Source organism: Cucurbita pepo, chromosome LG04, assembly GCF_002806865.2.
Source record: "Cucurbita pepo subsp. pepo cultivar mu-cu-16 chromosome LG04, ASM280686v2, whole genome shotgun sequence".
NCBI lineage: Eukaryota > Viridiplantae > Streptophyta > Magnoliopsida > Cucurbitales > Cucurbitaceae > Cucurbita > Cucurbita pepo.
In genome coordinates, this window is record NC_036641.1 from 3,842,821 (window position 1) to 3,868,098 (window position 25,278).

General features: G+C 36.8%; 2 protein-coding genes across 3 annotated transcripts; both read left to right on the forward strand.

The window, feature by feature from the left end:
• The first annotated feature begins 3,758 nt into the window (after positions 1–3,758).
• LOC111792811 (putative UDP-glucose glucosyltransferase) lies at positions 3,759–5,224 on the forward strand. Its single transcript, XM_023674400.1, has one exon. It carries the CDS (start codon positions 3,759–3,761, stop codon positions 5,202–5,204), a length of 1,446 nt encoding a protein of 481 aa, XP_023530168.1. The 3' UTR covers positions 5,205–5,224.
• A 15,230-nt stretch (positions 5,225–20,454) lies between these two features.
• LOC111792351 lies at positions 20,455–23,001 on the forward strand. 2 transcript variants are annotated; one of them, XM_023673753.1, is made up of 3 exons: positions 20,455–20,645; positions 21,455–21,615; positions 22,723–23,001. In XM_023673753.1, exons 1-2 carry the CDS (start codon positions 20,494–20,496, stop codon positions 21,603–21,605), a joined length of 303 nt encoding a protein of 100 aa, XP_023529521.1. In that variant the 5' UTR covers positions 20,455–20,493; the 3' UTR covers positions 21,606–21,615; positions 22,723–23,001. The 2 variants fall into 2 exon arrangements, with proteins under 2 accessions (XP_023529521.1, XP_023529522.1); XM_023673754.1 differs by having other exon boundaries at positions 21,455–21,573.
• Positions 23,002–25,278: the final 2,277 nt, after the last annotated feature.

Consider the following 25,278-nt stretch of genomic DNA (forward strand, 5'->3'; position numbering starts at 1 on the left):
ATGACTTCCACGACCACCATGTTTCTTGTCCTATTTAGATACCTCGTGGAAATGGAAGTTTAGTTTGGTGGGCATAAATTATAATTGTAACTTCCAAATTTCAAATAATAATAATCATAAGAATACATGAAAATTTTGGTTATGTAGCAATTTGGGTCATTGGGGGTTGCGTGCATAGAGAGAAAGAGAGGGATATGTGAGCGGATAGCGTTGTGCGCTCAGCTTTACAATTGGAGAACCTCTAATCGTCGCTCGCGATAGTGTCCGACTCCTTTTCTTCTGGAGTCCTTTGGTGTCCTTGTTTATAAACTCAATCTATTGGAACACCGATGTTTAGGACATGACTCCAGTCTATTGGCACGACTAAGTTTGGAGTCATTTGTTCAACATTTGAGGATTTACCAATCTATTGGCACAACTAAGTTTAGGGCATGGCTGATACCATGTTAGACCAACACGACTCTCTCCACAATGGTATGATATTGTCCACTTTGAGCTTAAGTCCTCATCATTCCCTAAATTAATGGAGGTGAGACTTTCATCATCCAACAAACCTAACTCTTGCACCCTAATTCTAGCTCTACGAAGATAAATGTAGTGAAACACAATCAAAAAATTGATGCTAAACATATTGTATCATGCAAACATACAAGCAAATAAAATCCATAGAAGATAACATCGATCAATCACTTGGAGAACTGATCACAATAGTCCATCTTCCATTCTAACACAACGAAAAAACATATAAAACAACATTTATCACAAATCCATCATAGGGACATTTTAGTAATTTCTTACGTCTGGCATAACATACTTATCCATATTTCCCGACTTGTGTTCTAGTTATGCTTTGCATAAAACATATAATAACATGCTTCTAAAAAAATTTAGCATAGGGGCATAAAGGTAATTTTTCATAGCATACATATAGTATATTCTCTCCCAAAAATGCCTTTATGAAGTCCTTAACATGCACTTTCTCTAAGGTAAGAGAGGCTCACATGCTAGTACGTCTTAATGATCCCTACAAGTATGACTTGCCTAAAGTTTGTGTGGTTACTTACACGGAAGATGAGTGCCTTCTCAAGCTAGCCTTTTCAGGTGGTAGGAGCTCAAAAATTTCATAAATTTCTCTGGTAGGTCCAAAATTGAAATCAAAATAGGATTAGAATGGAAATCGAGACAAAAAACATCTGAATGACGAAAAAAAAAAACAGTACTCAAATGCTTCACATGCTTCACATGCACATCCATGTGCCAGGATAGTCTCCCACGCACATACCACACGTGTGAGTACATCACGTGTCTAGGGAGGGAGACGTGCGGTGTGTCACAACCTCACTATAAAGACAATAGGTTGTAACCCGCATGTAGATCAACAAGGTGAGATCCTCAAGTGGCGCCCATTCGACCATGTGAGGGTCTAGACAAAAAAGTGTCATGATGCGACCTAGAAAGAAGATGAATCATCCAACACACCAAGAGTATTCATTAAAGCAAAAATGAGGCATAAGCAAGGTTGAAGAGAACAAGGCGACAAGTTTGTCTAAGACAAGTTCATAGAGGTTCGGGTAGGGCCCCGAGCTATAAACTCAAAACTCAGAGTTTCAATATGAATTTCGACATGCAAATCTAGGGCTAAGTTCATCTATATGAATGATGAAAGATCACCAAATTTAGTGTCAATCGAATATCCGACATATGCTCCATGGGACTATATGACCGTTCACTAAAATAAGTATACTCTAGAAAGATTTGAAATGCCTCAAAATGTACTATAGAGGGAGACATGGAGTCTTGACTGTCTTCCTTTGAAATGAGCCTTTCAAGGAAAGTGTCGGACGACACGGGTGTGCTAGCATTGCACCTCAAGCCATATATTGGAGGTTGGTATATGCACCCGCTATCCAGTACAAAATTCGTAAATGACATGACATGAGAAAGTTTACGCCCTCTTGAAAACCTAGATGGATGGATGTTTGGGGTGTATCGACTAGATGAGCGACACATGGGTCGGTCTCGATAGACATGTTAAAGCAAGCCAAGATGGCTAAAATTTCTTGAGACTAGGGATGGCATTACGACGCATGGTCGTGTTGTTGGGAACCAAGATGATGACTGAAATGCGACATTGCACATGAGAGATTTTGACCTAGAGTAGAGGCAAGGTTGAGTCGAATGACTTGTTCTAGTGTAAAGGCTATTCAGCTAGAGTTGCAAACCATTGAACATGCACGAACAAGCGGCATGTGTGACCAAACAAGCTTAAATTTCGCACAAGTTGTGTCCGGTTGGCATAGGAGAACCTCACCTAAGGTCTGACGAAACCACAAAGGTAGGTGAAAAATATGAATGTGGCTTGAGTTCCCGTTAAGACTTATCGTGAGCATGTCAAGATCATGACATCGCACGATTGAAGATGTGACACATTTTACTTCTAATACGTGGCTCGTTCCTATTAGAGTGTTTACTGAAAGTAGTTTTCATTATGTCCTCTCTTCAATCCTTATGGAAGGTAACCTAGCCTTGCCAAGACCATTAGGCCCCTGTCATAGCATGAGGTGTTATCGTGTAGTTCTATTGAGCATTGACATTCATAGTTAAATACTTCTATTTGGGAGTAGATAATCCTTACTAAAGTATGATACATTTATCTAGGTTATCTCTCTTAATGTCTTATAGCTGATCCAGTAACGCCTCCTCTCGCAGTGATATCTCATCACTGGCTCTTGCGAGCACTTAAGCCTCTAAGGTTTTCGTACGGGATTCTAGAAAACTTACTATAATCCCTTTGTATAGTTGCTAGCCTTCCTTAAGTTTTGGGATGCTTCCTATATTGGTAGGCTTAAAGTCTTATGTCCAAGTATCCACTAAGACATACTATGTATTATGTTAGTCTCGTCTGCCAGCAAAGATCACTACTACCACTGAAGTAGTTCTAGAATCACATTGTCTAGAGGCTCTAGTTTTATCTGAGCATGCTTCTCGAAGTATGTCAATCACACTTGTATGTGGAACTTGATTCATACTTATCTAATCGAGCGTAGGTTCGTATTAACATGGTGTTTGAACCTTTCTCTCTAGACTATGTAAGCGTGACCACAACTCAATCCCTTTTTTTAATACCCTCGAACTCCAAGGTTCTCTGAACGACTTTGACCGTTCCCACTGTGCTTAATGAAAAATTGAATAAGATAGGCTAACTTTAAAACGAGGAAAAATTGGAAAATACGTCTTAAGAATTAGATTCAAATCATAATTTCATTTTATATTGAATTACATTGCATATCAACAAATTCATAATTTACCTACCTCCTTATCGTTGTTTGGATTCAAAACTAAATCAAATTATGATCGGATCGATATAATAAACTATTTTGGTCTACAAAATTTGTCAATTTATAATATAGTAAGATAACCACAAAATTCAAAGTTAAAACTATAATTTATATCCATCATCCAAACATCCATTTCCATTAGGTATCTAATACCTATTACTACAAGAAACATGTTCGTCATGGATGGCATCATCTCTATGAACAAATAGTTTAGTATTTGCCATGCTTCATGAACAAGAAAATCACCTACCGCTAACACTTCTTTCCCTTTCCATTTCTTTATCCATTTTTTGCAGAGTTTTTCAATGATTCAATCTAGTTGTATAAACATTCAAACAAACATTAAAACAAAACGAATACGAGTTCATCAATTATATAATAATACTCATTTCTAGTTATCCACATCCCTCAAAGTCAGCCATGACTGATTCTCAAGAAGCTCCTTGCCATGTCTTCCTTGTATGCTATCCCGGCCAAGGACACATCAACCCCACTCTCAGACTTGCCAAGAAACTCGCCGCCGAGGGCCTTCTCGTCACCATTTCCACGGCGGTGCATTTCGGCAAAACACTGCAGAAAGCTGGAAGTATCGGCGCCGGCGACTGTCCCACTCCGGTCGGCAATGGGTTCATCAGATTTGAATTCTTCGAAGATGGCCTCCAGGAGCTCAATCCCAAGGATGTAAACTTGGAACGTGTCGTCTACCAGATCGAGCTTTTCGGCCGGCCGTCGCTCGCCGGCCTGATCAAGAACCAAACAGCGGAAAACCGCTCTGTTTCTTGCCTGATTGTGAACCCCTTTTTGCCATGGACTTGTGAAGTTGCAAAGGAGCTCGAAATCCCCTGTGCCATTCTTTGGGTTCAGTCATGCGCTGTGTTCTCAATTTACTATCACTGTTACCACAAATCCGTCCCGTTCCCTTCTGAATTGGAACCCAAAATCGACGTTCATCTCCCAATTTTGCCACTTTTGAAGAACGACGAAATCCCAAGCTTCTTGCATCCAAATAACATTTATGGCGTTTTGGGGAATGTTCTGTTATCCCAATTCAGTAAATTATCGACACCCTTTTGTATTTTGATGGATACTTTCGATGAACTCGAGAAAGATATCATCAATTACATGTCTAATATCATTCCTTTGAAACCCATTGGGCCATTGTTCTTAAACTCTCAAAATGTGGAAACAGAGGTCTCTGTCGACTGCTTAAAAGCAGAGGATTGTATGGAATGGCTAAACTCGAAGCCCACACAATCCGTTGTGTACGTTTCATTTGGGAGCATCGTTCACTTGAAACAAGAGCAAATAAACGAGCTCGCTTACGGGCTGTGCAATTCAGGGTTCTCATTCTTATGGGTTATGAAACCGCCCGATGATGTTTACGGGTTAAAGGGCCATGTTTTGCCAGAAGGGGTAATGGAGAAAGCAGGGGAGAGGGGAAAAGTGGTGCAATGGAGTTCGCAAGAGAGGGTTTTGTCGCATGAATCTGTTGGGTGCTTTATGACGCATTGTGGGTGGAATTCGTCGGTGGAAGCCATCGGCTGCGGCGTGCCGGTGGTGGCGTTTCCGCAGTGGGGGGATCAGGTGACCAATGCTAAGTTTTTGGTGGAGGATTATGGAGTTGGGGTGAGGCTGTCGCGTGGAGCAGAGGCAAATGAGTTGATTTCAAGGGATGAGATTGTGAGATGCATATCGGAGGTGATGACCCGCGATAGCAGCGGAGGAGAATTCAGGCGGAATGCTTTGAAATTGAAGCAGGCAGCGGCGGCGGCCGTGGTGGACGGCGGATCCTCCCACCATAACATCCAAGAGTTTGTTGATGAGATAAAGAAGAGAAGGATGAATATGTGTAGTGAGTGCAGTTAGAACTCGATGGAATTTGGCACATATAAAGCATATAATAAAATTTATGGTAATGCCTATTAATTATGAAAATCAAGAGGGTTGTAACACATATAAAACAAAATCATATAACCATTAAAATCCCTAAGATAAAATTTGAAACTCTTCTAACCATTAATCCTCAATGATACTAAAAACTTATCTTTTTAGCTATATAGTTCATGACGCTGATGTCGAGGATCAAACCCGAGTCACCTGCATAACATTTGAGAATACTTACTATTGTACTACAACGACCGTCGAAAAAAGCCCTTCACACCTTCGCTAAAGCCCTAAACTTGGCTTTTTTTGCTCTAGGATCCAACTTTGAGTCTGTCACATGATAATAAGCACGACAACCAAACACATACAATTTATCATGATCACTAATAGGAGTACCGGACCATACCTCAAGTGGGGTTTTCCCACCATTTTTAGAAATAGGTAAACGATTCACCAAGTGAACTGCTTAACTGAGAGCCTCAACCCAAAATGCCTTACTCAATCCTGCTTGAGACAATATGCATCGAACCTTCTCTGTTAATGTCTGGTTCATTCTCTCAGCAACTTCATTTTGTTGTGGCTTACCAGGAACAGTGAAGTGTCGAACGATCCCTCCAAAATGTCCTTTGTTTGGTGTATAGCGGTACCAAACTTCACATTTTTTTTTTTTTACCAAATATACAATGTTCACAAAAATCAATTTTACCAGTTGTGACACCCTTAAGGACTCCTTGGTTCACCAATGTCTGGAGCGCCTTCTCACCAGCATGCTCGAGTCTCATGTGCCATAATTTCGATATGTCTTGTTCTTTCGAACTTGCCACAGCAGCATGCCCAATTATTGTGGTTCCATTGAGGTAATATATGTTACCTCTTCTAGTTCTTTTAATGGCCACCAAAGCTCCATAACGCCAAGGAAAATCAAATTTTTCTTCAAGTTAGGGACATACCTCACATCATTGAGTTTTCGTACAACCCCATCAAACATCTTGATTTGTACTGAGCCGATTCCTATCATCTTGCAAGTACTATCATTGCCCATATAGACAACTCCACCATTGAACTCTTTGAAGTCCAAAAATATCTCTATGTTGGGACACATATGATAGGAGCACCCAAAATCAAGAATCCATTCACTCATAAGGAAATTGTTAAGGAATTATCTGTATCAGTGTCGTCATCTCTAACCACATTGGACTTCGACCCTTTCTCTTTTAAGATCAGGCAATCTTTCTTCCAATGGCCTTTCTGTCGACAATATGCACACTCATTTTTATCAAGTTTTCTCCAATTATCAGATCTACCTCTTGACTTTGATCGGGACTTTCCATATTCGCTCTTTTTCCAAGTAGAAGTCCTTCCACGAGCAGTGAGAACATTTGAGCTAGAATCTTGATATGCCTCCTTTTTCTTCTTTCGCTCCTCATTATTCATCCAGGCATTTGAAACATCTTCAAAATCAATATCATAGGCTCCACACTCGTAGGACTCCGGCAAAGAATTTAATAACAACAACGCCTTTGTCTTCATCATCAATCTTAACATCAAGATTGAGCAAATCAGTGATGATTTTGTTAAAATCATCCAAATGCTCAGTCATTGAGATACCTTTCTTGTAGTCAAAACGGAAGAGTTTCTTTTTCAAATAGAGTTTATTTTCCACACTCTTTTGCATATATTTCGTCTCAAGCTTGTCCTATAGTTCTTTCGCCATGGTCACCTTCATAAATGGATATTTCTGATCCTTGCCAAGATCAAATAATTCCACAAGCTTGCCGATTTAATTTCGTTCATTCTGCTTCTGTCATGTCTTCAGGCATCTCCTCTTCGAGAGAAGCATTAAGGTCTTACATGGCCAGCAAATCGCTAACTTCGCCTTGCCAAACACCAAAATTATTGGTTCCATCAAATTTCTCTAATTCGAGATTAGAACTCAAAATTCTAGATCCACGCCGTGATTTAATTCCAGATGATTCTGCCATTTGTAATAATTAATCTGGATGTAACTAGAAAAACACAATTCTTGAAAATTGATTTTCAAGAAAATAAGTAGGACTGGGAGCACGTCTAGTGGTCGATGAGGTCAAAACTTTCACAATACCCCAAATACCACAATCAGTCTCTGATACCACTTGTTGTGCGCCGAAAGCGGAACAAATATACTCACAACACCAATGAACAGAATTACACAAAGAGACACCAAGATATTTACGTGGTTCAGAGAGAAGAAGTTCCCCTACATCCACGAGTAGCAACCAATCACTAATAAACAAAATGTTACAAGTAAATACCTCACTATCACACTACAAAGACTCTCACCAATATGTCACTCAAGAAATACAACGTGACACACAAAACTCTCCCAAATTCCGATATCATCAAACAAGCCCATTATATAGGGATAATTGGTTGAATCATCAAGTTATAGAATTAAATCAAATTAATATTAAAATGGTTACAAAATTAATAACCAAATTAATAGTATTCTTATTTAATCATTTATGAGAGTTAATAGCTCAATTGAAAAAAATAACTTATGACATTTTACCACACATGCTACAACAACAGTAAAGAAAAAGAAAAAAACGAAGGGGGTGGGAATCTGTTAAAAGGAAATAGAATACACAGTGTATTCTTGCACTACACTATTTTTAATTAGAGCTTTTTACATGGTAACAAGTTTTTGACAAAAATACTTACCACCGTGCTACAACGAGAAAAGGGCTTGAGAATCTGTTAAAAGGAGCTTATCCACGGGCATAAATTTGGATTAGTCTAAGAAAATCAATACACATTTGAATGATACTAAAAATTCATTTTTTAGTGTTCTACTTTTTAGGGTTGTTGTCGAGGATCAAACGAATAACAGCCGGGAATATTTACTACTATCCTACTACTATCCTACTACGACCATAAAAAAAAGGCTTGAGAATCTGTTATTAGGGGATAAACCCACCAACATAAATTTTTTAGTGTAAAAAAATCAACACTCGTTTGAATGATATCGAAGACTCAATTAATTTCCTTTCTAGCCACCAAAAAAAAAAAAAAATTTTGATAACTTGTTAGATTGGGAATAAGGGCCTAAAACCCACCTTAGAGACCAAGTGATTAAGTTTTTCGCGTCGTTGTTATGCGGGCATACTGTTTTTCACAGTGAAGAATACTTACCACTATACTACAATGACGGTCGAAAAAAAGGCTTAGGAATATGTTAAAAGGAGCTAAAACTCACCGGCATAAATTTTGTTTAGTTTATAAAAATCAACACGCGGTCGAATGATACTAAAAACTTAGGAATATACTTACCTGCGTGACAAGCAAGTGATCAAACCCGGGTCACCTGCGTGACAAGCAAGAATAATACTTACCAATATACTACAACAACGGACAAAAGAAGACTTAGAAATCAGTTAAAAGAAGCTAAAACTCACATGCATAAATTTTATTTAGTATAAAAAAATCAACACAAGTTTGAATGATACTAAAAAAAACTCACTTAATTTTTATATATCAAGTATTTTTACGTCGTTGTTGGGGATCGAACCCGGGTCAGAGTCGAGAAAACTTACCACCATAAAACTACCCTAATAAAAGAGCGGGTTAATCTGTTAACCAAGGAATCATAGTTTAATCATAATTTTTGGGGCCGTTGTCAAGGATCGAACCCAAGTCACCAGTGTAACAAGCAGGAGTACTTACAACTATTCTACAATGACCGTTGTAAAAAAGAGCTTGAGAATCGGTTAAAAGTTGTTAAAACCCACTAGCAAAAAATTTGTTAAGTTTAAAAAAATCAACACATATTTTTATGATACTTAAAAACTCATTTTTAATTGATATAGTTTTCTACACCTAATAGGCATAGTACAACGACGTCAAAAAAAAAATATATATATATATATCATTTTTTAAATTGTTCAAGTTTAAAAAAAATCAACACATTTTTATGATACTAAAAAAACTCGCGTGTGTTATGCAGAATTTAATTGATATAGTTTTCGACGCTGTTGTCGACGATCGTACCCGGATCACCTACGTAACAGGCATGAATACTTACATTTATAGTACAACGACGTCAAAAAAAGGCTTTAGTATCTGTTGAGCGAGATAAAAAAAAATACATATTGTAATCTTAAACAATATCATTTTTTACTAGACCCTTCCCAAGGGATCATAGTTTTTTGGGCCGTTGCGGGGGATCAAATCCGAGTCACCTGTGTGACTGGCGAGAATACTTACCACTATACTACAACAACCCTCGATAAAGCGCTTGAGAATCTGTTAAAAGTTGCTGAAACGGAGATCAAACCTGGGTCACCCGCATGACAGGCGAGAATGCTTACCACTATACTACAACGACCCTCGATAAAGCGCTTGAGAATCTGTTAAAAGTTGCTAAAACCCACCGGCAAAAAATTTGTTATGTTTAAAAAAATCAACACATATTTTTATGATACTTAAAAACTCGTTTTTAAATGATTTAGTTTTCGATGCTGTTCTCGACGATCAAACTGGGATCACCTGCGTAACAGGTGCGAATACTACATTTATCGTACAACAACGTCAAAAAAAAGGTTTAAGAATCTGTTGAACGAGATGAAAAATATATATATTGGATTCTTGATCAATATCATTTTTTTATTAGACCCTTCACAGGGGATCATCAAGGCTTTCGCCGTTGTTGCCGGGGATCGGACCAGGATCACCCAGGTGACAGGCGAAAATACTTACCACTATACTACAACGACTTGTTTTTATGATAATTAAAATTAAAAACAAGACTTGGTTTTTAATGCTGTTGTCGACGATCAAACCGTGAAAAATATCATTTTTTCAGCGCCGTTGCTAGAGATCAAACTTGGGTCACCAGCGTGACAGGCGGAAATACTTGCCCCTATACTACAACGACCCTCGATAAAGTGCTTGAGAATCTGTTAAAAGTTGCTAAAACCATCGGCAAAAATTTTGTTATGCTTAACAAAATCACCACATATTTTTATGATACTTAAAAACTCATTTTTAATAACAGGCCGGAATACTTACCACTATACTACAACAATCCTCGATAAACAGCTTGAGAATCTATTAAAAGTTGCTGAAACCCACCAACAAAAAAAAAATTTAAGTGTAAAAAAATCAACACATATTTTTATAATACTTAAAAACTCGTTTTTAATTGATATAGTTTTTGAAGCTTATCAACGATCGTACCCAGATCACCTGCATAAAGTCCTCTGTAGTTTGTATACCTTAGGCTCACTACCTTTCTCTTCCTATTTTGATGGCGGCTCAACATAGACCTCTTCACTTAGTCCTTCGGGTAGGAAGGCTGATTTTACATCTAGTTGATAAATGGTCCATTCTTTTTGTGCTACAAGAGAAATAACCACTTTGATTGTATCAAGTTGAGTTACAAGTGCAGAAGACTTCAACATAATCAACTCCATGTTGTTGTGCATATTCCTTTGCCACAAGACGTGCTTTGTATTTATCGACCTCTCCATTGTCTTTGAGCTTTGTCTTAAAGATCCACTTAATACCGATTTTCTTTCATCCTACAGGTAGTTCTGTCAATTCCCAAGTCTCGTTTCCCTCAATGGCTTCTATTTCTGCATCCATAGCTTTCCTCCCGTTAGAGCTTTTGGCGACTTCTATGTAATGAATAGGATCATCTCCTGCAAACAAGGCTAGATATGTAATATCTTCGTCCTCAGAAAAACCTTCACCACTCTCATAATCATCCATCCATCTTGGTGACCTCTTAATTCTTCTTTCAGCATCAGCATCAACAGATGAGTGTTCTTGTGCTGACTCACATGAATCATCATTCATCCTCCAAGCTTTTACCGTTATTACAGGTATCATTATTCCATTCTAGATCAACTGTAACTTCTTCTTGATAGGTTTTATGTCATTCCCAATCATTTTCTTCCTCAAACTACACATCTCTACTAACAATTATTTTCTGTGAGATTGGATCATAAAGTCTGTATGTCTTTGACTTCTCACTAACTCCAAGTAATACACACTTCAAATTTTTATCCTCAAGCTTTGCTCTTTTGTTGTCTGGGACATGAATGTACACAATACATCCAAAAATTCTGAAATGTGAAACTGATGGTTTATAGCCGCTCCAAGCTCCTTCTGGAGTCATATGCTTCACGACTAGAGTGGGACTTCTATTGAGAATATGAACCATCGAGTTTGCTGCTTTCAGCCAGGAAGCTTTTAGTACCTTTTTCTCTGTCAGCATGCATCTAACCATATTCATAATTGTTCTATTTTTTCTTTCCGCCACGCCGTTTTGTTGTGAAATGTAAGCAGCTATCAATTGCCTTTGAATACTATTTTCATTACAAAAGCTAGTGAATTCTTCAGATGTGAATTCACCACCTCGGTTAGTTCTCAACCTCTTCAAGTATATACTAGTTTCACGACTGAAATCCAAGTTTTTCAACTGAAATCATCGATGAATCTGAAGAAAAAAAAAAAAAAAAAAAAAAAACTCTTTTTGTTGTTGGAGATGGGCGTGATCGGTCTGCATATGTCAACATGTACATGTTGAAGAATTTGAGATGCTCTCTATGTGCTTTCTTTAGGAAATGAATTCTTTGTTGTTTCCCTATCAAATAACGTTCACATACTTTTGATAGAGTTTTAAGGACCAGCAATCCTTGCACCGTGTCCTTCTCTTGAAGTGTCTTCAATCCTCCATAACTTAGACGCTCATATCGATAATGTCATGTTCTTGTGGGATCTTCTGTAATAGCATTCAAGCGGGACTATTCCTTCGGTAGAGATTGAACAAATAGGGTAAACATTCTATTTGACATCATTGAAGTTTCAACAATCAACCCACTCTCGGGATGATAAATCCTACATCCTCCTTTTTGTATAAGAATTGCAAGACCTTTTTCTTGCAGTTGTCTGATGCTCAGTAAGTTGTTTTTCAAGTCTAGTACATAAAATACCTCGGTAATTACTTGCACAATCTCATTTACTTTAAACTTTACATTTTCTTTACCCATCACAACCATGCTTTAGTTGTCACCCAGCTTCACAATTTGTCTAAACTTCTCGTCAATATGACAGAAAAGTTCTTTGTATCTCTCTTTTAAGATACTCATATTGGTAATGTCCTAATTCATGGCAATTGGAGCATTCCACAGTTGATCTATAAAAGTTTTGTCAACCTCTTCCTCTACCTCGTCCTCGAAAGCCACCATGTCCTCTTCCTCTGCTGCCAAAACTTCCATAATGTGTGACTTTTAGAGCTTGTTCTTCCTCATAAACATGGTCATTCATGCGTTGCTCGTGCACTAAGAGACTACCTTCTAACTCATAAATGGACAAGGAATCCAGATCAGTAGACCCTTCAATCGAGCAAATGACATAGTCGAAGTTAGAAGTCATAGAACTTAGGATTTTTTTCTATGATGTCAATGATTACCATCTTCTCTCCATGGATTTTCTTTCTATGGGCAATTATGAGAGTTTGAGCAAAGTGACTGACACTTGATTCTCCCGTCTTCATGTGAAGAACCTCTTATTCCGTGCGAAGAGCTTGCAATTATGCACGTTTCATTCTAGCCGTTCTCTGGTACTTCTATTTCAAGGAGTCCCAAATATCCTTGACTGTCTTTCTTCAGAATGGTTTCTAGAGTTGGACGATCTACGTCTTGCAAGAGAAAGATTTTGGCTTTTAAATCCTTCAACTTAAATCTTCCATTGCTTTCTTTTGTCCTTATGAAAGAACTTCTCCTTCAGTTTCGGCAGGAATTCCTTGCTCAACCAAACTCCAATATTATTTTGATCTGAGAAAGTTTTTCATCAACATAGACGAGTGACTATAATGTCCATCCAACTTTAGAATTGATGGCTGCACAAAACTACTCTCCGTTGCCACATCACCCCTCTTTTTCTAAAAAGGCGGCTACTTTTCAAGGTAAGTCAGTTGCTCTGATACTATGTTAAAAAGGAGAAAGCTAAATTCAATACGCAATCAAAGCTCTCTTAATGATGTATTATTGGATGGATTGAAACAACTATATAAATATCTTTACAAACCAACCAAAAAAATTAGTTAACAAATAGTAACTTAATAACTTCCTAAACAATAGTATTTATTAACCCATTAGAAGACTAATTCTTTTACGGTAATTACGTCTTTTAACACAATTCAACTTATTGTCCTCTCGGTTAAGCATTTGAATGTCGAAAAGTTCACGAGATATAAACGTTCGCATGGGCCAGTCTCGTGACTGTAAACAATCTTAGTTAAATTATTCATTGGTTGAAGCTGCCTAAATGCAAAAATATAAACTTAGAATGGCATTCATAGTCAATGGCTTTGAGTAGCTGATCTATCATTTTGATTTATCAGCACAAAGTTTCTGTAATTGAGAAGGGACCAACGTTGCCTTTCAGGCTATCCATTGCCCGTTTAGGCAAGGTGGACGATACAAATGTCGTTCATTGTCGGCGTAGATGGCCCGATAGCCTTCAAGTTACCCCTTTATTCAAACATGTGAATGATTAGATTTGGTGAGGGAAATTGGTATCTTAACCAAACTTTTATGGACCCATTCCTAGCTTTTTGCGCTCCAAAATCTTATAAAAATCAGGCTTTCTTATAGGTATGAACCTTCACGTGGCAGTGAGTGGTTTGATAAGTGGATGCGTGTGTGGACTAATGTCGGCCATGGCTGGCGCAAGCCTTGAAAGTGTCTTGAATACGGAAATCCAATACGGTACACTCTTTTCCTTCTGCCCCCTTTGACTTTTGATTTAATTATTCTATTTTTGGTAATTTGGTGGTCAAATTTCATAAAGTCAAAATCCAATAGTTGTAATGTTTTCAACCTTTTTTCAATTTTTTTTTTATTCTAAGTGTGTACTCTTTTTGTCGAGTAGATGCCATTAGAAAGATATACGTTCGACGGTAATTTGATGATATATGTCTTATCCAGTTGAATAATAGTGTCGGTTAAGAAATTTAAAATCTAATCGAATTTGTTATTTTATGAAACTCATTGTTGTACTATCAAAATAGCTAGCTTAGCGTTTAGTGGTTTGATTAGAATCTCAATGAGCTAATTTAAACGTGGCTGAATAAGAATATACATTTAACCGAGAGGTCAGAGATTTAAATCTCTCACTTCTAGAACAACTCAGTCGCCTCTCTCTCTAGCCGCCCTACTTACTCATGCTCGTAGCTCAATTGGAGGTGGATGATTGTAGTTCAGTGAAAAACATAAATCATTTGTATTGACATAAAACATGAATTACTCAGTAGTGATTCGTCACTAGTTTTGAGATACATAGTTTGTGTGGGATGAAAGTCCCATATCGGCTAATTTAGGAAATGATCATGAATTTATAATAAGAAATAGTATCTCCATTGGCATGAGGCCTTTTGGGGATGCTCAAAGCAAAGCCATGAGAGCTTATGCTCAAAGTAAAGCCATGAGAGCTTATGCTCAAAGTAGATAATATCATACCATTATGGAGAGTCGTTCGTCTAACATGCTATCAGAGTCATGCTCTAACTTAGCCATGTCTAACAAAAGACTCCATTTTACATACAAATGAGTAAGGGACTTGATACCCTTCTCTTTCTCGTTCTCTCTTATTTTTATTTTTATTTTTATTTATTTAGAATACATATTTATCCTATTAAAAATAATAATATTATTTATATTAATTTTTATAATCAAATGGAATATATATATTAAAAAAATGCATTGAATTAACCTACTTAATTATTCGATAATAATAAATTAATTATTGAATTAACCTACTTAATTATTTGATACTAATAAATTAAATGTTGAATGAGCCTACTTAATTATTTGGTAGTAATAAACTAATTATTGAATTAATCTACTTAATTATTTGATACTAATAAATTTATTATAATTAATTGATTAATTAAAGATATATCCAACAAATAATCTATGTTCGAACTATATTTTGTTGAAATGAATTTTAATAAAATTATTTATTAGTTAATTTATGGATTAATGAAACTTTAAATTTTAAAAATCTTGATATTATTAAAATTTATTTAACTTAGATTTTTACCTTACTTTTTATTCAAATTAGTGAAATTAAATATAAAATAAAAATTGAAAACATGTGATTTTTTTTTTCCTCTTTATAAAATATACTAAATAATGCTATTGTATATTTATGCAAACTAGAGTGATGTATTAAATATATTTTATGAAATAATTTAGTATATTTATTTATTCAATTAAAACTATATATCTATTATGAATTAATTTACATCATTTGTTGAAGAGTCCATTAATTAATACATCATAATCTTATAAAATTTATAAAATTAATATCATAAAATGATTTTAAAAAATTAAATAGTAAAAAATATACTAACCAAAATAAAATGCAAATTTAGTCCTAAAATAACCCACCCTTTTACCAACTCTTTTTTTTTTTTTTATTATTATTATTATTATTATTATTTTATTTTTTTTTTATTTTTTTTTTTTTGCAGCCATTGACTTGCTTCCCCAATTCTAACCACATGCTTAACATTGCAAACAAAGTCTTTCATAACAAACTATCAATCTCTTAGCCACTTTAGTATTGTCGTCTATCTCACGATTTTACGTTTTTATAAGAAATGTTTTGCTCTCCTCTCTAAGTTATGTGAGATCTCACAATCCACCATCCTTTGATGTCCAGTGTTCTCGCTGGCATACTGCTCCATATCTAGATCTGATACCATTTGTTCTCTTCTCCAACTGATATGGGATCTCACAATTCATTCCCTTTTAGAGCCCAACATCCTCGCTGGTACACCACTCAGTGTCTAGCTCTGATGCCATTTGTAACCGTTCAAGCCTACTGCTAGTTCGTTCCCTTCTCCAACCGATGTGGGATCTCACAATCCATCCACCTTTAGAACCCAACGTCCTCGTTAGCACACCGCTCAATGTCTAACTCTGAAATCATTTGTAACCGCTCATGTGATGTCCCACATTGGTTGGGGAGGAGAACAAACCTCCATTTATAAGGGTGTGGAAACCTTCCTCTAGCATATGCGTTTTAAAGCCTTGAGGGGAACCATGAAAGGAAAGCCCGTATCAGAGCCAGACATCGGACGATGTGCCAATCTTCTCGCTGTTTCCCCGAATGGGGGTAGACACGAGGCGGTGTGCCAATAAGGACGCTGGCCTCAAAGGGGGGTGGATTTGGGGCGGTCTCATATCGATTGAAGGAAGGAAAGAGTGCCAGCGAGGACGCTGGGCCCCGAAGGGGGGTGAATTGTGATGTCCCACATTGGTTGGGGAGGAGAACAAACCACCATTTATAAGGGTGTGGAAATCTTCCCCTAACAGATAGCAGACGCGTTTTAAAGTTTTGAGGGGAAGCTCGAAAGGGAAAGCATAAAGAGGACATTATCTGCTAGCAGTGGATCTGGGCCGTTACCGCTCAAGTCCACAACTAAACACATATTGTCCTCTTTCCGCTTTCCCTTTTATGAAATGTATGGAAACTTTTGGTTGTTTGATTTGTCAAAGTTTGAGGATTTGAAGATTTTGAAGTTCCCATTTTTAAAACATCACACAAAAGAAAGGCATTTCTCCGCCAACTTCGCTCACCTACGCCTCAAAGTCAAATCACCTAACCTTTTTCCTTTCTTTTTCTTATATAAACAAACAATATCAACCCATTCTCTCTCAATTATACCAAACAATCTCACCTTTTTCTCTCAACTAAAATGAACTCCAAATCTCTCCCTTTCGCTCTCAATGCCATCTCCATCTTCATCTTCTTCCTCCTCTTGCTCTCCTCCGTTCAACTCCACGCCTCGAGACCTCTCGAACACTACCCTTCTTCGTCGATTTCTCCAGCAACGAAACTTCTTCATGTATACAAAGCTTATTCAGGTCCGAGTCACCGCGGCGCTGGCCACTGACCTGCCGAAAAGATTGTCTTGTTTCCCTATCCGACAATGGAGGATTTTTGTTATATTCTATCTCTAAACATGTGTCGTAATGTTTTAGCATGAGCGGCTTGACATGTGTAAATGTTTTCAAACATGTTATAGTTCTTCATGTTCATTTTGTACTTTCTCGAAGATGTCTTATATATATATAGCCTATGCTTTTTTTTTCATTTATTAAATATATATCCTTTGATTTGTTTGAAATATTTTTATGGTAATTAAAATATTTTATTTATTAATTATATTTGTGAAAGTTTGTGGAAACTGATATTTAATTGAATATTATATTCAAAAAAGGCCATTTTATTCCAAAATAACTGCAAATTTCAAACCATGTGTTTTCAACTTCATACCAATTTACATTTCAACTTTATTAATATCATATTTATTTAGAAAATTACCAATTTGGATCATTTGGGATTGATTTAATTATGCTATGATTTTAATTTTTTAAATAATTTAATATCCTTAAACAAATCTTTATTTTAATTAGGAGTTTTATTATTTCAAAATCTAATATTTAGTTTTAAAAAAATTAATAAATTGATTAAAGTAAAATATGTATATTGAACTCGATAACCCAAACCAACCCAACCCAGTCCAAATTATAATGGTTGGGTTGGGTTAAATAATATTTCAGATTGAGTTAGGTTAATTTTCTGAAATCGAATAGGTTCAATTCAGGTTTTGGATTAATTGGACAAATTTTCGAGTTGACCCGAATCGAACAGAGTCGTGTTAAAAAAATATAGAGAGTACTTACATATTCTTGGGTCTACCAAATGTGACGATAGTTATTTTGAAAATAAAAAATATTAAAAAAAACGATTTCTAGCGAGGCGTCGTTTTCACGGAATCAACCACCCCACATCCCTTCTTAAGTCTCCATTCGCACGCCCTTAAACTCACAATGCATTTCCACTCCCACTCCATAGTTCATGGTGACGACCCGCGCATGCGTGCTAGGTGCATGTTCTGCTCTTAGTCGGGGCTTATCTCGACTTAGTGTTGGCTCGGCTTGGCGGATTAGACGGTTCGATATATATATTTTATAACGATTCTTAAGTTTTCGACCCTCCTAAAGCTATTTTCTACATTATTAAGGGCAAGTGAAGCTAAACGTTGAAGCATAGTTTCGAAGTAGGTACAGAGTAGTTAGGAGCTTCGGCCAAGGCCAACCAAGTAATTAATCTTATCGTTGGAGTTGAAAAATTGAATGATGTAAGATGGTGCATGACACGCGGGCCCTGCATACGCCATAATATTTATACTATGTCTACGTGTTCTATGTAATGACGTATAATGCTATGTTATGTATGCATGTGATATCCATTATGTCATGTTGGGAATGAAATGAAATAATATGTATGTCATGTTATGTCTGACCTGTAGAGCTAGAGCTATGTGATAGATTATGTGATGACTACCATGTATACATGCAGATACATACTATGTCATGGATAAAAGGAAAAAAGGAAATGATGTTAATGCTGTATTATGATTATAAATCATGGGAACCTCATGCATTTATGTATGTCATGTACATCGGGAGACATTTCCGTTATGTTATGTTAGTACGGATGCATACCTTTGATATTTATGTTCGTAATGATATCATGCAGGTCTTTCTTTTTCTATGGTATCCAACGACGTGTTAACCCGTTGTGTCCGACCAAGCCAGCCCTAGAGTACGTATACGAACCCGTTTGGTTGGTCCATGTGTGCGTGTGAGAAGGAGAGGATCAATGTGGGTTTTGGTTACAAATGAAGGAGAGTATCAACTTAAGGTTCTAGTTTGGTAACATCAAAGTTTCTCGGCTTTCACTTTATCAAGGCGCTCGTAAGCTCATCGATCGTTAGTATTTAGCTCTTTGAAGCTCAACTATCTCATCGAGAATATCTTGGGGTTCTATGACAACTTGATTAGCTCTTTATTGACCATTTTTATCGTAATCAACCTATATATCATTGATACGTAAGATGTGACCTCATCATAGTTCAACTCATATTCTCATCATATTGTTATGGACACCGTCCACAAATACAGATTTTCTAGTACCAGTTTGTTGGTATCTCACTATTTGGCCCCTATAACGTTATCATCATCAAGGAGTGACTCTCATACCTGCGAACCATCATCTACCTATATGGTCTCTTACTCTCATCCGAAAAAAGATCACGATTGAGGATAGTTGGACATCTCCGTATTGTCCTACGTTGTGCTATACTAACTCATAATCATATAGGTACAAAAGTGAACGCGGGCCGATTGGGTAGAGGTCAACTAGCAACCTTCTAATAGTCCCCCACATAGTACAATTATCATAAGGGGATGAATTCACATCATTGCTAGCTACCCTGGTCAATCTAGTCGAGTTCACGATTTAGGGTTAGTTGGTGAACTTTTAATTGTCCCGCCACAACAACATGTTTATATCATACATGATTCACATTAACTGTGGATGTAACATGCTTATACTCTATTCAATTTCACATGATAACCACAAAAATCACAAAAATCGAACATACGAGCTATTTCTACAACTATCATGCTTTCGAGAGTAAAACTAATTTCAATGGATCAGACTGGTTGTCAAACGAAACTAGCTCGGGACCAAACTTCATCAACCTCGAGTTCAATCACAGGTCTTCGTCTTTGCTTTTTTCCTCATTTTTAACTTTCGATTTTGGCCTTCATAGTTCTCACTATCTTTAATAAAATTATAGATCTTCTCGAACCAAAACTATTGAGCCAAGAATCAACAGAAATAATCCAAAAAAATGTGAGACCTTGCCAACAATTTGCTCGTTGTTGATCTCGGGTGAGCTGACATGATATAGATCAACTAGAATGACGTATATGATGAATGAATTATTTAACTTCGTAAAAAATAAAAACAAAGCAGGGTTGAAGTAGGTGAATTTATAAGTAAGCACGATTCTTCGATAATAGAGATAAAAGTAAAAGCTTAGTCTCGATCCCGACTCAAAAAAGATTTGTCCATCTCCATCCGTATCTCCACTTCTCTAACGTTGTATATATGCATGCACGGACTTCTCCAACATTATGGGACAAATATTTATGTTTTTAGAAGACATCATAAATATAATAAGTTATGGATGATTTGATTTTCCATTAAAAAAGTCCAAACTATCTATAATCGAACGGACCAAAACTGAGGACACAGGATAACTATCGTACACCGCATAACACCATATCTCGAAAGGAATTGCAGAGAAACTAAAACCCTCGCAAAGCCCCAACACAGCCGCAGTGTAGAATCTGAGAAGACAATGGCTTGGCGCTCAGGATCTCTTTCTCGGACGCTAATGTCCACTGTGCGCTCTTCTTCTTCCCGGTTAACTCCATCGGCTCCTCAACTCCGGCCGCCGCCGGTCACTGCTCCTCGGCGTCTCCCGGCCCGCCATTTCTCTGCTCCTTCCAGGTTTCCTCCGCTAAAACCGCTAACGTTTCTTTATTGTGTTGCGAAATTGTAGATGGTAGCCATGAGCGTCTTCACCTAGTGCGTGGTTGTTTCCTTAGCGTTTTCGTGTTTGGTTGATACTTAGCTGGTGGCTAGGACTATGCTTGACAAATTTCTGTAGATTTGGCATCTCGAGTTTTTTTTTTTTAAATGATTTTGTAGCTTAATTAGTTGAAAAGAAGTTGGAGAGAATAATCAGAGCAAAGATTTATTAGATATATGGATGGATCTTGTCTATAGATTTGTAGGCCTTTCATTTATTTAGTTAACGCCTGCTTTCTTGGGGTTACTTGTAGAAAGTAGATGAAAAGAAGTGACCAGTTCTATTCTATTTTCCTGTATTATTACCACACAACGTGTTCTTCACAGCATCTAGTTGCATATGCTTTTTGGATAAAAGGAAATTGGCGTGGAAATTTAGTAACTCTTTTTAGTGTTCCAAAACTTATTGAGCTTGTTAGGACTTCTTAGAATTAGACAAAACATTGAAAGTGTACCAGACACTGTTTAAAGTTCAAACTTATTAGGCACAACTCACCAAGCTTGTAATTCAGCAATTATTTTACTTTTGTTTTTGGCTCTATTCCATATTGACATCTTTCTGTCATATATGATATATATTTTTTCCAATCTATGCGTATGTCAGAAAATACAACTTCTCTATTCTATAGTTATTAATGGATGTTGCTGAATTTTCTGGGTGATCCGTTTGTTATTATCTGTAGTTCTTTGTTTCTTTAACTGTTATTTTCATTGTTTTCTTACCCTAGGAGCTTGGGAGAATTGGGATGCGTTCAATCCTTTTTGCCCATTTACAGCGTGACAGCAGCATCCTGTTTGACATCCCACCTCACTATTAATGTCAGGGCTTTTTGCGAGCTGTCTCATGGTACCTTCTGCCGTACTTGTCAAGATCGCTAGTGGTCTCTTTGTGAGTCTTGCTTGTTCTAGGACACGCTACATGCACAGTACAGTAGTTTTTTTATCTCTCTTATTGTTACTTTTAGTGGCCTAGATCCTAGGGATGCATTTCAATTGTTAATTTTTCAAAGCAATGGTTTCTGATTATGGAATGGTAGGTAAAAATAGTCAAACAACACTAAGTTTAGGTGATTAGCTTCTCCCACACACAACATTTGAGTTTGGGATGGAATTGATAGGCAGGAGTGTGGAAGATGGATGATGCTCAAGGACATTCGCTCATTCTGAGCAGGAGGCTGACACAATGTTGTAGGTTTTTCTATGTCTGCTTGTGCTTTTGCTTCTGGATAATACATTGGATCCAAGTATTATCCAACTTATATGGAAACTGGGAACCAGGAAATCTAGATGCTTGTTGATGACGATTGGCAGAAAAGTTGCTATGCAACTGTTAATTTCTAAAAGTTTGGTGCGGGGTTGGAGGGAATTCTAATAATTTTTTTGAAATTTTTTTTTTTTTTTTTTTTTTTTTTTTTTTTTNTGTGAACCGAGTTACTTCTAACTTGTACGATCCTTTTTTTAATTTCTTTGTATTCAAGTTCTACAAATTGTTAGATTTGGATCCCATGCTTTATCATGTTTTGATGACATTGCCCACGTACGTTCAATTTGCCATACATCTCCTTTCTCATTGAATTTATTTTGCCACAAGGTTTCAATTTGTTGCCAGTCTCTCAACTTCAATATTTGGTGTCTGACTGCTCAAATGATAATCATAAAAGTTTCAAGTAAAATTGGAAACCCTTGCGATCATTTAAAGAAGTTGCTGGTGATACCATCTCCCTTAAATAAACTAGAAGTTTCTACAGTTTTATATTATTGCCTTTTTCTCGTTAAGACACAATAGTGAGAATGTCATGCTTATTTCTTCACTTGTAGTTATACATTATGTGTAAAACTTTTGTCCATCTGGCTGATAAATCACTTAGGTGCCTGTTTCATGGGTCCAATCATTATCGTTGTCTTGTATTTTGGCACAAAAACACTTAGAAGATAAGAAGATGATTTTATTTGTAAACTTTTTGATTGCTTCTCACAGCTGCGGTGCCCCTTTCAGGTACTTAAAGTTCAATGGGATTAAACACATCTATGTGCGGCAATATGAAGGTGCAGGGGACTCTTGAAGAGTTGATACATCAGGAACTATGGTCTGGAATAGGATAATAAGTGTTCTTTATAATCAGAACTGGGATTAAAACATTTGCTAGATACTCATATGGGCGAGCTGTTATTTCTTGTTCATCATTGTTCACAATGTCTGTGATTGATTTACAGTTAAAAAGAATTTTTATTTGACGTAGTCTCAATCAAATAGTGGATAATATTCTAAACTCCATCTGAGTGTTGTGTTGATACTAAACTTTGAATTTTCAGCGGCTATACTAACACTTGCTAATTTGCAGAGGTTGGATAGGTCGCAATGAAACTTGCCCCCGGTAGCTATCCTAACTTTTGGATCGGCCAACACCTTTTCCCTTTGAACCATGTGAGTAATGCTGATGTTTGTTGAGTTCCAAATTGAAACTTTTTTTTTTTTTTTTTTCATTCTTTGTTGTGGGATGGGGAACGAAGCTTTTATTAGCAAAAGGCCCTATATGGCAGATAAAATATCCTCTACCAAGCCAATAAGATCCCACAAGACTCTTAATTGGCAAAGATTTTCATTAGCACCGAGTGGTTGAGAAATCTAAGTGGATTCTAGAAAATTTCATGGCACCACTCAATCCCTTGGAACTCTTTGAATTCTCTCAAACCAGGTCTCCAAACTAGAGCCCTTGCTGCATTAGTCTAGATGGTTCTCGGATGCCCATTGAAACAAGTTCCCTCCCACTATTCTTGAGAAAACATCAGCCAATATCCCAAATTTGGAGGAGCTTATTTTAGCATAAAGCTGCAAAAATGAACATGTAGTTAGGCAACCTCTTTTGAACTCTATAAGTGCTCAACCTTTCTTTACAAAGACCCAAAGAAAAAATTCACTTTCTTAGGAACTTCCACCTTCAAAATGAGACACTACCAACTGTAAGTTTGCAACAACCACGTGCCCTCATCAAACTAATGTGCAAAAAATGATACAAGCTTCTCGGTGCAAATACTGGAGAATAGGCAATCTTGGGTAAAGAGTTACTGTGATCTGTCAATTCTAAGCCGGCTGCATGGTGGTTATCCGTTAAAAACTTATTAGATAAAAAGAATTAGGATAATTGTTATAGTGTTAAGACAAGCAGCCGGTTTCAAAAGGTGAATGAGATTGCGAAACATAAGTCCCATTCTCTTGGAGAAAACATTAGTTGTGTTCTATTTAAGTAGGCCCTTTTGTGGGTGGATGATATATGAGATTGTACCTGTGTGTTTTGTCGAGAGAGAGTATCCTCTTATGGATTCCTCTACCATTACAGGGAAGTGGGAACTTGTTGCTTTGAGAGGTCACTTTGTGAATGGCCAAAGGGATTGAACTTACACAGGGTCTACCATTTTACGTCTTGAAAAGGAAAAAGACAGTTTAGCTAAGCATCAGTGAATAAGATTTCTTAAGAATATTAAAAGATGTAAAGATTTGTCTCGATTTGGATCTGTATGGCTACTGAATATAAATATGTGAAGTCCTAAGTGCCTTAGATACCAAATCCAATGAAATCAGTGACATGACAATCCTTTGGTTGTGCTATTGGTACCTGTTCAACTGGATAGCAAGTAATTGAGTGCAGTGGTTTCTTTGCCTTGTGGCGTTTTCTTTTGGTGATAATACACAAATAATGTGGCTAATTATTATTATTAGTATTTTTGGTGCTATCCACATTTATTTCGATGGGATAAATGTTCTCTAAAAGTCGTCTGTGTCTTATTTTGTTTGTTTTGATTTCATCTCTGTCTACCTATTCTCCTGCTCGTAAGTTGATTGGAAATCAGGGAGTATGATTTGATGGGAAAATTAAGGATTTTAGCTTGAAAATCCAATAGGAGTTAGGGAATTCCTCTTTTATACAAATGAGGGGGGAGAGAAAGCTCTCTCTAATAATGCAAGTGACCTGTGTTTTGCTGAATTTTTTTTTGAAAAAATCTTTGATATCTCTAATGATTTCTTAGGATCCTTTATTTTAGTAGAGATTTAGGAAAAATACCTCGAGATTTGAGGAGAAGACATGGTTTTGCCTATTTTTTAAAAGTAGTGCATATGTTAAAAGACAAGACATGGTTTTGTTCTTCATGGTAACTTCATCCGACATGGTAACTTCATCCGACAGGAGCACTATGGAGAAAAGTTGATTTCAAAGTTCCAAGTAGAGTTTGTCAACTTCTCTCTATCCAATAGTTATATGCAGGAAATCGTTGTTGTCTTTTGCTTACATTCTCATATAATACCAAATTCAATTTCTCAAATTTTGCTTCAAAACTCTCTTTCGAAATCTTTCTACCCTGTTTTCTAAAACTTTCTTTTTTAATAGAGGCCAGAGGCTCGAGCATACGTTGCTTGAGAAGTGAGTGCCGCACAATCACAAGTCCGTTGATGACAAGTAGTATCATTATACAAAATGCTTGTAAAGTTTGAGGTAGATTTTAATTATTTCCTTAAACTTAGAAAAGTTGCATTTTTTTTTCTTGGAACTTTGAA